Source organism: Capricornis sumatraensis, chromosome 1 (genome assembly GCF_032405125.1).
Source record: "Capricornis sumatraensis isolate serow.1 chromosome 1, serow.2, whole genome shotgun sequence".
NCBI classification, from domain to species: domain Eukaryota; kingdom Metazoa; phylum Chordata; class Mammalia; order Artiodactyla; family Bovidae; genus Capricornis; species Capricornis sumatraensis.
This window is the reverse complement of record NC_091069.1, coordinates 256599623-256613677: the sequence shown is the minus strand read 5'-3', so window position 1 is coordinate 256613677 and position 14055 is coordinate 256599623. Positions and strand designations below refer to the sequence as shown.

The window sequence follows — 14055 nt, the reverse complement described above, 5'->3', positions numbered from 1 at the left end:
TGGCCTTTCCCTTGTTAAATGGCTTTGCTGGAGAAGAAAGAATTTTGTAGTGCCTGGTATACAGCAAGTACTCAATTAAAAAATGCTTTAAATGAGGAGTGAATGACTGAATCCGAACAGCGCTCATCCTAGAGTAATAGTCATCACCTACGTCGCACTTAAAGTCTTTTTTCCTAAAGAACCAAACTCCTTTAACTCCTTCCCTAGTAACTTCTCTCCTTGAGACAAATAGACCAAAACACACACACTCTACTCAACGGATGGAATTTTCCAAGGGGATAGGAAACTTAAGTCTCAAGTGAAGACATTCAGTGTTTTGATATTAGGATGGGTCTTTTAGAGATAAATGTTGGAAGCCAGGAAAAATAGCATCAAGAGGAAATAATGCATGTGTAGGCAGCGTCGGGAATATAGAGGGTTCACACCATGGGAACTCTGACCACTATTATTTTTGAATTTCCTTCATGTTAGTACAGCTGTGCGGATGCCATGAAGCAGGGTTATGTATTTCCCGGTCCAGGGTATGGGCTACCATAGTCCGGGCGACCCCAGCTATGACCTCCATCCACAGACATACCTGCTCCATCCTCATCGTTAGCCCTTAGCTCCCTCCATCAGCACCTGTGCAAAGGATGCTGAGAATGAATCTGTAGTTTCAAAGTTTCCAGATGCTGAATGAACTCTTTCCAGGGCCTGTGGTCCATCCTTCCTGTCCACTCCCCTGCCACAACTCTTGGATCCAGAATGACTTTCTCCATCCCATCTCAGTCCTGCCCCACCCAGAGAGGGCCCTTCTGCTCTGATACCTCCTCAGGCTTGAAGGTCTCATCCATGCCAGGCCTCTAGTTCCAAGATTTGGCAGACTGGCTGCAGAGTTCTAGCTGACGTGGTGTGGAGGAGAAAAAGGAAGACCCACTGGGATGGAGCCCACAACCATCAGGGACTCAGACATTGGGAAAGAAGTCTAAAACCCAGTAGATTAAATAGATTGCCAAGAGTACAAAAAACCAATGCTTAGGAGGACTTTTTCAGAAATCTGCCTGAGATGACGTAACTCAGCTCTCAGGATCCTTCAGCTACAGGGATCTTGTGTTAGTGATCTCTGGCTTAACCATCTAAGAAGGCATTGACACGTTCTTCTGTTCCCTGGTTAAACCAGAGTTTTCTGTTTGGAGTTTACCGGTTATGTATGGGAATGATTGAGGGCAGAAGGAGAAGAGGGTGACAGAGGATAAAATGGTTGGATGGCATCACCGATTCAGTGGACGCGAACTTGGGCAAACTCCAGGAGGGACAGGGAAGCCTGGCATTCTGCAGTCCATAGGGTCACAGAGAGCTGGACATGACTTGGCAACTGAACAACAGCAATCTCATCACATCCAGTCACTTTTAGATCTTACATTAAAAAACATGTGTTCTTTTTTTGTTCCCTTTTTCCAGAAAGGGAAGTGTGTCTTTATCCAGGTATCCATGGCTGCCTTAACTAACGGCCACCCTCTGAGCTGTTCCCCAAGGCCCAGCAGCTAACCCCCGGCACACAGCTGGTTTCACTCCCTGATCCCAATCCTCCAGGGCTGCTGGGGCCCCCTGTCCGGCTGCTTCCTGCGGGGCCAGTCCTGCTCCCCCTTCTGCCCTTCCTGCCCACACCTAAGCCAGGAGCACTGGGAGCCTTCGAATTCCATGTCTAGCAAGCGGCTGCAGGGATTTGAAAGTGAACACAAAGGTACCCTTCTGAGGTCTGGAAGAGGCATGTGACTGTGGAATAAACCTGGCAGAGTGTCGCCTCTCACCATCTGTGTGCGTGGCCTGTTTGCAGTCATACGAGGGGAGCAAGTGCCCATCCAGTGTTCCCTGCTCATGTTTCCAACCAGCTGTCGCAGACGGGGCTTTGGCAGGACAGCTGCGGAAGGAGCTGGCTGGAGGAGTAGGAAGCAGGTGGCAGCGCTGGCCCCCGTATGCCTGTGCTCTCCTTCCAGTGAGCGTGGTCGCGGTCTTGGTCTCACAGGGGTCCTGTCACAAAATGCCAAGGGCCAGGGGTCTTAAACAGCAGGACTTTTTTTCTTATGGTTCTCGAGACTGCAGTCCAAGGTCAAGGTGCTGGGGAGGGGGTGGTAGGTGTCTTGTGAGACCTCTGTCCTTGGCTGGAGGATGGCTACCTTCTCACTATAAACTCAGTGGCAGAGAGAGAAAAAGAGAGGAGTCTGATCTCTTCCTCTTCTTACAAGGGCACTAATCCCATCATAAGGGCCTCAGCCTCATGACCTCATGTACACTTCATTCTCTCCCAAAGGCCCCGCCTCCACATGCCGTAACGCTGGGACTGGGGCTTCAGTATGTGAACCTGGAGGAGGCACTGTCACTCAGCATATCACCGATGATTGCGTTCCTCTTGTCAGCCTCCTCCCTCCTTCCCCTCCACCTTGCCCATCCTGGCTTCTCTCTGTGCACCATGGAAAGGCAGGGAGGCAGGCTCTGGGGGGCCACAGTAATGGAAGGCTGTGTCTTCTTTTCCTCCAGGAACTCCCCTGATGAGTGCAGCATGGCCAAAGGTGGGAAGATGGTGGGCAGCCCGGACACCGTTGGGATGAACTACAGCAGCTACATGGAGGAGAAGCACATGCCGCCCCCAAACATGACCACCAACGAGCGCCGCGTCATCGTCCCCGCAGGTCAGAGGCTCGGCCAGCGGCCCGGGCCTTCCTCGGCCTCCGCTCAGCTCTCTCTTCCTGCCCTTGGCATCGGTCACCCTCAGCTGCCTGCAGGAGTGGTAGCGGATGGACCAGCAGATACTGGTCCACCGTGGTGAAGTGTTCACTGCTATGTGTGTGCGCACACGTGTGTGTGTGTGTGTGTGTGAGAGAGAGAGAGAGAGACAGAGAATCCATGCAGAGTGACCTTTCCAAGGAGGACTTGCTTTTCTCTGAGCTTATTTGGTGTTAAATATCTTTCCTTTTATGAAGTGCTACTTAGAATAGAAGGTAGACTTAACATTTTTTTCTTACCTGGCATGATTAAAAATTGGGAGCCCTGTATTGTTGGTTGTCAAAACTTGAAATTCCAGCCCTCACTGGCTTATGAAAGAAACTCTGAGAGCCTGAGTCATTCTTTTCCAGAAGTAATTCTAAACATAATCCAAAACAATAACTCTGGATTTGAGAACCATGCCAGGGATTTATTTATTTAGCAAAACTAAAGGTAGTCGGAAGGATGCCTTAAAACTCCTCAGAGGAAATGTGCTGTATAAAACCAAAAATACCCACCACAACAATAGCAATGGTGACCACCGGCGGGTCCTGACTGGGGTATTCAGTGAGCGATGCACATACACTGAATTTTTGGTGTCATGAGCTCTCAAGCAATACGTAGCGTGGTTTGTCACGAGTGCCCTGATGAGGACAGTGACGCTCGGGGAGGTTGGCCTGCAGTTAGTAAGAGACAAGTGAGAACTTCCGAGGTGGCACACTCGTAAAGAACCCCATCTGCCAGTGCAGGAGGTGTGAGCTCAGCCCCTGGGGTGGGAAGGTCCCCTGGAGAAGGAAATGGCAGCCCACTCCAGTGTTCTTGCCTGGGAATTCCCCTGGACAGAAGAGCCTGGTGGGCTCCACGAGGTGGCACAGAGTTGGATACTTCTTAGCAGCTAAGTGTGAGTTAGAACTCAGACAAGCCCCCCTGCCCCCACTCCTTCATCCTCAAGCCCCTTTCTGTAGCCCCTGGGGGCTCCCTCCATCACCCCCTGTGGCCGTCTGGGCCCCTCGCCTTCTGCCTCTGGAAGTGAACTTGCTGTCACTTTAGCCTGAAACCCTTGGTTCCAGGGAGTTCTGTGATTCATCGGGGCTCTCTAGCCACCCCATCCAGAGGCGGCCCTCCGCCGCTCCACCCAGTGACCCTCAACCCCTGCCTGCCTTACTTTCTTTTACTGCCTTTTTTCCCCTCTGTCACTGCAGTGGGATTTTATGTGAAAGTCTTCTTCTCACCTGCCTCCCTTGTGTAAGACCTACAAAGGCCTTGCCTCCATGGCCAAGCCCAGTGCCTGGTGTCCCCTAGGTTCTCCGTGAATGTTAACTGAGGGAAGAATGGACGAAAGGGTGCCTGACCCCCGGGTGGTCCTGCCCAGGACTTTGCTTATGGCTGGAGTCATAAGAGATGAGCATGGGTGAAACCGGTGCAGACTTGATTCTCCCTTGCCCTGGAGGTGGTGTGTGCATGCTCAGTCAGTTTAGTCGAGTCTGACTCTCTGTGACCCTGTGGACTGTAGCCCGCCAGGCTCCTCTGTCCATGGGGTTCTCCAGGCAGGAATAACTGGAGTGGGTTGTCATGCCCTCCTCCAAAGGATCTTGCCCACCCAGGGATTGAACCAAGTCTCCTATGTCCCCTGCATTGCAGGTGGGTTGTTTACCACTGGGCCACCAGGGAAGCCCTGTTTCCCCGGTAGGGTAACCTGAATCTCGACATCTATAGGATATTAGTCCTTTTGTGATCTTATATTTACTGGGTTGCTCCAGCTCTCCATCATTCTGGACCACTCAGTGGGAAGTACTAACAGGGCCCCAGGGACCCCCTTGTGCTACAAGCATCGTTCTCCTGCTCCATATAGCGCAGCGGTTATACAATATCCCTCCAGAATTAAGACCAGTCCTTCTAGCTGATAATTCTCTGGCAGCTGGGTCAGGGGCCAGAAGAGGTCAAGGGGACCGTCTCCACTGCCAGTTTGAAAGTGAAAGTGTTAGTCACCTCTTTGTGACCCCCAAGGACTGTAGCCTGCCAGGCTCTTCTGTCCATGGGATTTCTCCAGGCAAGAACACTGGAGTGGGTTGCCATTTCCTTCTCCAGCGGATCTTCCTGACCCAGGGATTGAACCCACATCTCCTACGTCTTCCACTTTGGCAGGTGGGTTCTTTACCACTAACGCCACCTGGGAGTTCACCTCTGTGAGGTTTGATGACAAATGAGATCAAATCCCCCCATGGCATGATTCCCATCCCCAGCCCTTAGTCTGCACCAGACCACCTCCAGTGGACTTCTGTTTCCACCACCTTCCAAGCAAGAAAGTTCAGAGTGCAAAACACCTGATTTGGGCTCACGGACTGGGTTTCTCTTCAGGATGGTCACTGTGTAGCTTTCAGGAAACTTTATGAAGCTAGTTGGAAGCAGTGAGGTATGAAAGGGCTCATCCACCCCCGATCCTGAAGCGCACATAAGGCTTTTATAGGGGACAGTGGAGTGAGTCTCATGTGTGCCTCATGGGAAGGACAAAGCTGCTTCTGATGTTTCCAGATAGGAAGTGGATATTTATGCCAAAGGCATGCATTCGGTTTGGTCATGGCAACTAAGCTACACTCCTGAGAACCATCACTTATTGTTGTGACTTAGAATTGGAGGCATTTCCGGTTGAGTGGGAAAAAAGTATGGAAAGGCGAATGTCCAAGGGGCCCATCCTGGACGCGTGGTACCTAAAGGGGTTGGGAGCACATATGTTCCTGGGGAGGGTGGGTCGGGCAGGGGTGCTGTTGGCTTGGACACTGGCTGGGGCAGAAGGGGATGAGGCGAAACCCAGAGGATGTCTGCCCAAGCCCGTCTCACCCTTTGCCTTTCTCCTTGAGAATGTGATTTCCTCAGTTTACATGAAACAAAGCCTTCAGTTCTCTAAGATGAGAGACTCGCTCTGAGGAAGGGCTTACATTGAAGGTACTTATCTGAGATCCACATGGAATCACAGACCCAGGAGCTAAGCCTGCTGCTGTGACATCCTTTCATCTGACGGGGTCCTATTTCTGTCATGCCAGCAGCAGGCTTTGATGTTGTCAATATCATTTCTAGTAGGGCCAGACTTGCTTCCTATGTTAAATAAATTGTTTAGAAAACAAGAGAGCCATTTTCATGGGAAAGAGGCAAGAAGCAATTTAATCAAGTCAGGACATCCACCCTTTGTGATTTGTACCATTGTTGTTGAGTCACTAAGTCATGTCCAACTCCCTGCGACCATGCTTTGTGATTTGTGCAGTTGTTCAGTTGCTAAGTGATGTCCAGCTCTTTGCAACCCTGTAGACCATGGCCTGCCAGGCTTCCCTGTCCTTCAGCATCTCCTAGAGTTTGCTCATATTTATATTCATTGAGTCAGTGATTCTATCTAACTATCTCATCCTCTGTCACCCCCTTCTCCTCCTGCCTTCAATCTTTCCCAGAATCAGGGTCTTTTCCCATGAGTTGGCTCTTTGCATAAGGTGGCCAGAGTATTGGAGCTTCAGCTTCAGCATCAGTCCTTCCAGTGAGTATTCAGAGTTGATTTCCTTTAGGATGGACTGGTTTGTTCTCCTGGTAGTCCAAGGGACTCTCAAGAGTCTTCTCCAGCACCACAGTTCGAAACCATCAATCATTCGGTGCTCAGCCTTCTTTATGGTCCAGCTCTCACATCCATACCTGACTACTGGAAAAACCATAGCCTTGACTGGACAGACCTTCGTTGGCCAAGTGCTGTCTCTGTGTAGTAGGTGTTCATTAACTGCCAGCCAGTCGGCTGGAGGCCTGGTTGCACAGATTGGCTCATATCAAGCTTTTGTGTAAAGGCTGTTTCATCCCCTGAAGGAAGCCCTCTTTCAGCTGTCCCCTCCTTCGGTTGCTTCACGCCGAGGCAAGGGCAGTTATTCAGTTAATCGGGTTTGTAAGAGAGCTCACTGTGGCTGCTTTTGCAAGTTGTGAGTCTTGCAGTTATTGGTCAAGCCTCAGGTATGTGTGCTCACATGGAGACACACAGATGAACATACAGACACACTGCTGTGTTGCACAATGCAGAAAATCCCCCGGTGTAAAGACAGCAGGACCTGGGCGCGACTGTATCAGCTGCCCCCTCCATGCCTTCGGCCCCAGCTCTGCGATCCAGGCCCCTCACTGGGACACCTTTTGGGTGTAGAGAGCTCTGCATGCTTAGGTAGACTTCTCCAAACCTGGTTACGACTGGTTCATGTAGTTGCTACTCTTTAAGTACATTGATTGGCACTACTAAATGCAAATCAGAAAGATAGCCCCACCCCCCAAATCCATTATTTACTCCTAAGCACTTGCAGTATCAATCAGCTACGTACTGACATTCATGTCCTAGACCTGAAAATGGTCCTGAGAAACACTGAGCAAGAAGAGTGGTGTGTAGACAGGAGAAGACACAGAAAAAAAACCATGATCTTTTGGACTCCTGGCCTGGATTCCTCACTTCTAGACGTCCCTGGTTTTGAGACTCACTGTCTCTAACTCAGGCTTCCCACCTGGCGCTGGTGGTGAAAAACCCACCTGCCAATGCAGGTTAGACGTAAGAGACCTGGGCTCAATCCCTGGGTTGGGAAGATACCTTGGAGGAGGGCATGGCAATCCACTCTAGTATTCTTGTCTGGAGAATCCCAAGGATAGAGTAGCCTGGCAGGCTGCGTCTATAAGGATGCACAGAGTCGGACACGACTGAAGCACCTCAGCACACATGTGCATGCGTGCACGCGCACACACACACACACACACACACACACATATCTAACTCAGGAGCTTTATAAAAACTCGTCAGATATCCCTAAAGAATAAAAATACTCTCATTGAATATATTTACACTGTTTCCTTCTTTCAGAATGGATTTCAGAAAGATCACACAAATATAAATAAAGGAAAAAGAGAATTCGTTTTCAAAGTGAATGGATAGAGAACATGGGCTAAAGTAAGAACTTAACAGGCAGTGAAACCAGGGGTGAGGTTTGTATGTTGATGTATATATTTGGAGAAGGAACTGGCAACCCACTCCAGTATTCTTGCCTGGAGAATCCCATGGGCAGAGGAGCCTGGGGGGCTTAAGTGCATGGGGTTGCAAAGAGTCGGACACGATTGAAGCGACTTAGCACATGTGTATAGATTAACACAAACTTTATATCCTGCAGAGTTGCAAACAGTGGGTGTTATTTGGGTTCAAGGTGTCAGCAGGCTGTGTGAAGGCAATGCCTTAATCAATACATGCCTCAATGTCCCCAGGATTCAAAGAAAACATGTGGGGAAGATGGTCCAGCTCTTAATTTTGAGTCTAGAGAAAAATGTGTCCCTTGGTTTGTCATTGGAAGGTAACAGGGAAGTCAGATGAAAGCACTCAGTCAGTAAGGCCAGCAGACACCCTTGAAGCCCTGACTCCCACCTGGTGTCCTGGAAACGCCACTGGCAATGCTTCTCAAGGCTTCTCCTTCTCAAGGTGTAGAGATTAGACAGTACATCACATGTGCTCTTCCTGTCTACCATTTGTATATACCTGGCACCTGTACCATCTATCTTTCCACCTGTCTGTCCATAAGTCTGTTGTCTGTCTACCTCTCATTTATCATCTATCTGTCTGTCATCTGTATCTGTCTTTCCAGCTCCCTATTTATCTATCTGCCTGCCTCTCATTTATCCATCATCTATCGCCCTGTCATTGGTATCTATCTATCTTTCCATCTGTCTGTGTATCCATCATCTGTCTGCCTATTGTCTGTCTTATGTGGTGTGAATAGCTGTGTATCTAGGTCTGCACCTCACAGGGTTGGGCTGTTTCTCGTGTTCATGGCTGCAGGTCAAAGTATCATTCAGTGATGTCACTCTTAATAAGATGAGCCCCAGACAGGTGACCCAGTTCAATGGCTCTTGTTGGCTCAGCTTAATTTGGAGGTTGACTGGGAGATGTTTCTCCAAGTATGATGAGAACCACCTGCATCAGCGTCACCTGGGAGACTTAGGATGTAAAAGTGCCCACCTCCAAATTTTCTGAATCCAGGTATGGAGTGGAGGATTCTACTTTGTTAGCACATTTTTGGGGGTGATTTTCATGCATTATAGGGTTTGAGGAGCTCTAGACTAGATAGAAGATACTAAAAAAATTTTGAGCTTCCCAGGTGGCATAGTGGTAAAGAATCCATCTGCCAATGCAAGAGACACAGGTTCAGTCCCTGGTTTGGGGAGATCCCCTGGAATATGAAATGGCAATCCGCTCCAGTACTCTTCCCTGGAGAATTCCATGGACAGAGGAGCCTGGTGGGCTACAGTCCCTGGGGCCACAAAGAATTGGATATGACTGAGTGAGTGAGCATGCATACCCACAAATAATCTTGCTTTAATACACTTACATTTTTTTGAAATAAAGACATCATCTGGGAAAGGGAGTTGGCAAAATAAAGAATTGTCCTAAAGCTTTTCCCTTCAGATGTGTTTTGGGAGCTGTGGTTGGCACGTGTCATTGGTTGACACGATAAATTCTGTAAAGGTCTTGTGTCAAGGTGTTCACTGGGAAATCCAGGGCCACTCAAGGCACAAAGTGCAATGTGAGAGCTGAGGAAGAAGCCCCGCAGCCCTCTGTTCATTGGTGACAGCCCTGAGCTCCATTCAGACCAATCAGATCAAATGCGGTACTTGCCTGTGTTTTACTGTGTTCCCATCAACAGCACAGACAGCTCGGGGACAGCCCAGGAATCTGACTCCTGGGTGTTTCCAGTTCTGCTGCACCAAGGCTGTGACCACAGATGGATGTTCAGAAGCAATGGGTCCTTCTTGCACAGTGGAACTAGTATGTTCTGGGGAACGTAGGTTTTGTGCTGTCTGATGAAGCCTCAGCATCAGGGATACTGTCCTTCCATCTGCCGGGTGGCCTCCCGCAGTCACGGTTTAGGTCTTGACAGTGTCCTTGGCGACATGCCAAGCAAGAGGGCTGGCAAAGAGGAAGGCATGGTCTTTACCCACTTTTCTTCAAAGTTGCAAAATGCAACAGAACCTCTGGTTTCGGCAGCTTACATCATTTTGAGATTTCTTCCTTTTTTTTTTTATTTTTTTTGTTTTTAGTCTCCAAAATGGGTGCTAAAGAATGGGGCTTTTCAAACACTTCTGTTTTCATTGTCTAAATATTCTCCTTGAGCACAAATGCTCATGGGGGTCAGAAGTCTCAGAGGGAAATGGTTGCCACATTCGTCTTTGTTCCCCCTGTTTGCTTTTTAAATCTCATTTTTAATTGGAATATAATTGCATAATATTATTGTGTCAGCTTCTGCTCGACAACAGTATGAATCAGCTGTATGTATACATTTATTCCCCTCCCTCCTGAGCCTCCCCGCCACCCCATCCCACCCCATCCCACACCTGTAGGTCATCACAGAGCACCGAGCTGAGTTATTCACCTTTTAACAAAGTTCACTTTCTGTATTCATTCATTTATTCATTCACTGAGCTCTTGGAATATTCCAGTCACCAAGAATAAAAGCTTTCAGGAGATTTAAAGCCCCCAGTCCTTGGTCCCCAGACACATGTGGCCGGAGCTTCTCCTATCGTGTCGTGCTCAGGCCCTCCTTGCCGGGCGATTTCCACTCAGCATGTAAGGTATCCACCGAGTACTTGTTACTCTTGTACTAGTCACAGAGGAAATGACCGAAGCCTGTGAGAAGCAGATAAGACCCGGCTGCATGAGGTTAAGTCATTCGTGGCGGGGAGAGCATGATTAAGAGCTCAGATGAGTGATTCAGACACGTGTTTCCAAATAGCTGGGGAACACGATGACCGTAAGCATGACCGTGAGGAACAGCTTCCTTTGTCCCCTCATGATGCGCTTTCCGAAGCCCCGCCACCTCCACCGTTTCCCTCCGCCCTGGCCTCTCCCCAAGTCCTATCTTTCTAATCCTGCACTGCGTTGTCGTCTCTGTCCTCTCCCAGGTGGTTCCCTCCAATGGAATGTCCTTCTGCTCCCCTGCTAACAAGTCCTTCTCGCTTTTCAAGGCATCTTTGAAATCTACCCTCTCTAAGAAACCACCCTGGATCTTTAGGCACCTTCATTGCTTCTCTGACGACGTCTTAGCAATCCCTTCATCACACTTTGTGTGGTTTCATATTATAGTCTATAGTGCATATGTATACTAGATACAGTGTTAATTCCATGAAGGATTTGAGATGCTTTGCAGACTAAACTACTGATCATCACATGAGCCAAACAACTGATCAGTTAGACACTGGGCATCGATACTAAGGCAGCTGAGCTTCTCAGGTGGCTCAGTTTGGTAGAGAATCCACCTGCCAGTGCAGAAGACTTGGGTTGAGTCCTTGGGTCAGGAAGATCTCCTGGAGGAGGAAGGAAATGGTGACCCACTCCAGAGTTTTGGCCTGGAGAATCCCATGACAGAGGAGTCTGGCAGGCTACAGTCCATGGAGTTGCAAAAGAGCTGGGCACGACTTTGCAACTCAACAGCCACGACTAAGGCAATTATGAACATTAATGGAAAACCATGAAGGAACACATGAAGGAACAATGCAGCTCTTTTGGCCACAGGCTTGGCCAAGATGCTGTGGCTTAGTTTCTAGAACAGCATTGAGCTTCCTGGTGGCCAACCTAAAAAGATCCATAGGGGAAATAATGTCTTTTTTCAGAAATAAATTTCACAGGGAAGGGCATGTTTTTCCTGGTGCAGAATCCTAAAAGCAGAATAGCTGGACATTATACTTGGGCTTAACTCAGACGTGAGCACCTTCCTTGTGACATCCTCTGTGGACAGAGGGAGTTATGTTAGCAAACAGCTCGGTGCAGACAGAAGGCATATGCGCAGTGTGAGTCTTTGCTGCTCTGGTTTCTTAGAAAGTCAGGATTTTGATTTCTCAAAGTGGCAGAAAGTTCCTATGGCTTGCACAAGACCTTTTCTAAAGATGACATCTCCAAGCTCAGGTTGAAAGTAGATGAATAACAAGCAATGGAAGAAAATACTCTCCAAGCCCAAGTGGCCAACATTTTATTACAGTGTACTCAGCCATGAAATTAAAAGATGCTTTCTCCTTGGAAGAAAACCTATGACAAACCTAGGCAGTGTATTAAAAAGCAGAGACATCACTTTGCCAACAAAGTCTGTATAGTCAAAGCTATGGTTTTTCCAGTAGTCATATACAGGTGTGAGAGCTGGACCATAAAGAAGGCTAACTGCTGAAGAACTGATTCTTTCAAAATGTGGTGTTGGAGGAGACTCTTGAGAGTCCCTTGGATTGCAAAGAGATCACACCAGTTAATCCTAAAAGAAGTCAAGCCTGAATAGTCATTGAAAGGACTGAGGCTGAAGCTGAAGCTCCAATACTTTGGCCACCTGATGCAAAGAGCTGACTCACTGGAAAACACCCTGATGTTGGGAAAGATTGGAGACAGGAGGGGAAAGGGATGACAGAGGACAAGATGCTTGGATGGCATCACTGACTCAATGGGCACGAGTTTGAATGAACTCTGGGAAATAGTGAAGGACAGGGAAGCCTGGTGTGCTACAGTCTATGGGGTCAGACACAACTTAGCAACTGAACAACAACAATAATCTTTTTAAAGGTGGTTATTTATAAGCCTGTGTGTTCTATCAGATTGAGAGCATCGTGAGTCGGTGATAATGTCTTTTGCATTCTTTACCACCAGACAAAGCACCAAACTTGTGGCCCGTGTGCAGAAGTCAGTAAGCATTCATCAGTCGAGTTGGTGGGAATCCACTTTTAGTTAGCTGGAATCAGAGGATCATAGGGGATGCATTTGCAAGATTCTTGCTGATCTTCATTCAGCAAGCATGCATCAGTCGAGTTAGTGGGAATCCACCTTTAGTTAGTTGGAATCAGAGGATCACAGGGGATGCATTTGTAAGATTCTTGCTGATCTTCATTCAGCTCTTTATTAGGCAGGGTTTTTCAAAGAAGCAGAACCAGTCTCTCTCTCTTTCTCTCTCTTACCCTCTCCCAGTCTTTACTCAATCTCACAATTCAAAGGCCAAGATCTTTTGGAAGCACCCTTGCAGATTAGCCCAGAAATAATGTTTAATGAAATATCTAGACATCCCACAATCCAGTCAAGTGAACACATACTCTCAACTATCATTGAAAGTGAAAGTCGCTCAGTCATGTCTGTCTCTTTGTGACCCTGTGGACTATACAGTCCATGGAATTCTCCAGGCCAGAATACTGGAGTGGGTAGCCTTTCCCTTCTCCAGGGAGTCTTCCCAACCCAGGGATTGAACCCAGGTCTCCTGCATTGTGGGCAGATTCTTTACCAGCTGAGCCACCAGGGAAGCCCAAGAATCCTTAGGCGGGTAGCCTATCCCTTCTCCAGTGGATTTTCTCGACCCAGGAATCAAACCAGGGTCTCCTGTGTTCCAGGTGGATTCTTTACCAGCTGAGACACAAGGGAAGCCCTGTCTTTAAAGTCTTGTAAAATGTATGTATGTATCTGTTTTTGGCTGTGCCAGGTCTTCGGTGTGGCATGTTGGCTTTCTCCAGTTGCTGCAAGCAGGGGCTACTTAGAGTTCAGTGTGTGGGCTTCCCATCGGAGTGGCTTCTCTTGCCGCAGCGCGCAGGCTGTAGGCACACGTGTCTCAGGAGTTGTGGCCCTCGGGCTCAGTCACTGTGGTGCATGGGCTTAGCTGCTCTGCGGCACGTGGACTATTCCAAGACCAGGGCTCACACTTGTCTCCTGCACTGGCAGGCGGATTCTTTAGCCCTGAGCCGTGAAGGAAGTCCCATAAAACTCTTAAGCATGAGAAAATTGGGCCCTGGGGAGGTGAAAGAACTTTCCCGAGGGTACATGTACAGATGGGTGAGACCAGAGCCAATCTTCAGGCCTGTATTCAGTGATTAAGTATCTGTTGATGAAGCAGTTCTTTTTTAAAATTAAAGTATTATGGGGGCCTCCCTGGTGGCTCAGACAGTGAAGAATCTGCCCTTCAATGCGGGAGATCCAGGTTCAATCCCGGAGTCAGGCAGATTCCCTGGAAAAGGAAATGGCAACCCACTCCAGTATTCTTGCCTGGGAAATCCCATGGACAGAGGAGCCTGGTGGGCTACAGCCCATGGGGTTGCAAAGAGTCAAACATGACTGAGTGACTAATACTTTGGCTTTTTCCTTGTCAGTTTACAATACTGTGTTAGTTCAGGCATACAGCATAGTGGCGCAGTATTTTTACAGGTTGTGCTCCATGATTAGATTATTATAAGATAATGAGTATTATCCCCTATGCTATACAGTGTATCCTTGTTGCTTACCTACTTATATATACTAGTTTGTATGTGCTAATC

The 14055-nt window shown here is 48.3% G+C and overlaps 1 protein-coding gene across 2 annotated transcripts in view; it reads left to right on the top strand.

Moving 5' to 3' along the window:
- The window catches only part of ERG (ETS transcription factor ERG), a 132257-nt gene that overhangs the window by 78080 nt on the left and 40122 nt on the right, over positions 1 to 14055 (top strand). For both annotated transcript variants that reach the window (XM_068974195.1, XM_068974113.1), the window contains exon 3: positions 2518 to 2669. In XM_068974195.1, the coding sequence (XP_068830296.1) occupies positions 2518 to 2669 (152 nt within the window). The remainder of the gene's footprint in view (positions 1 to 2517; positions 2670 to 14055) is intronic.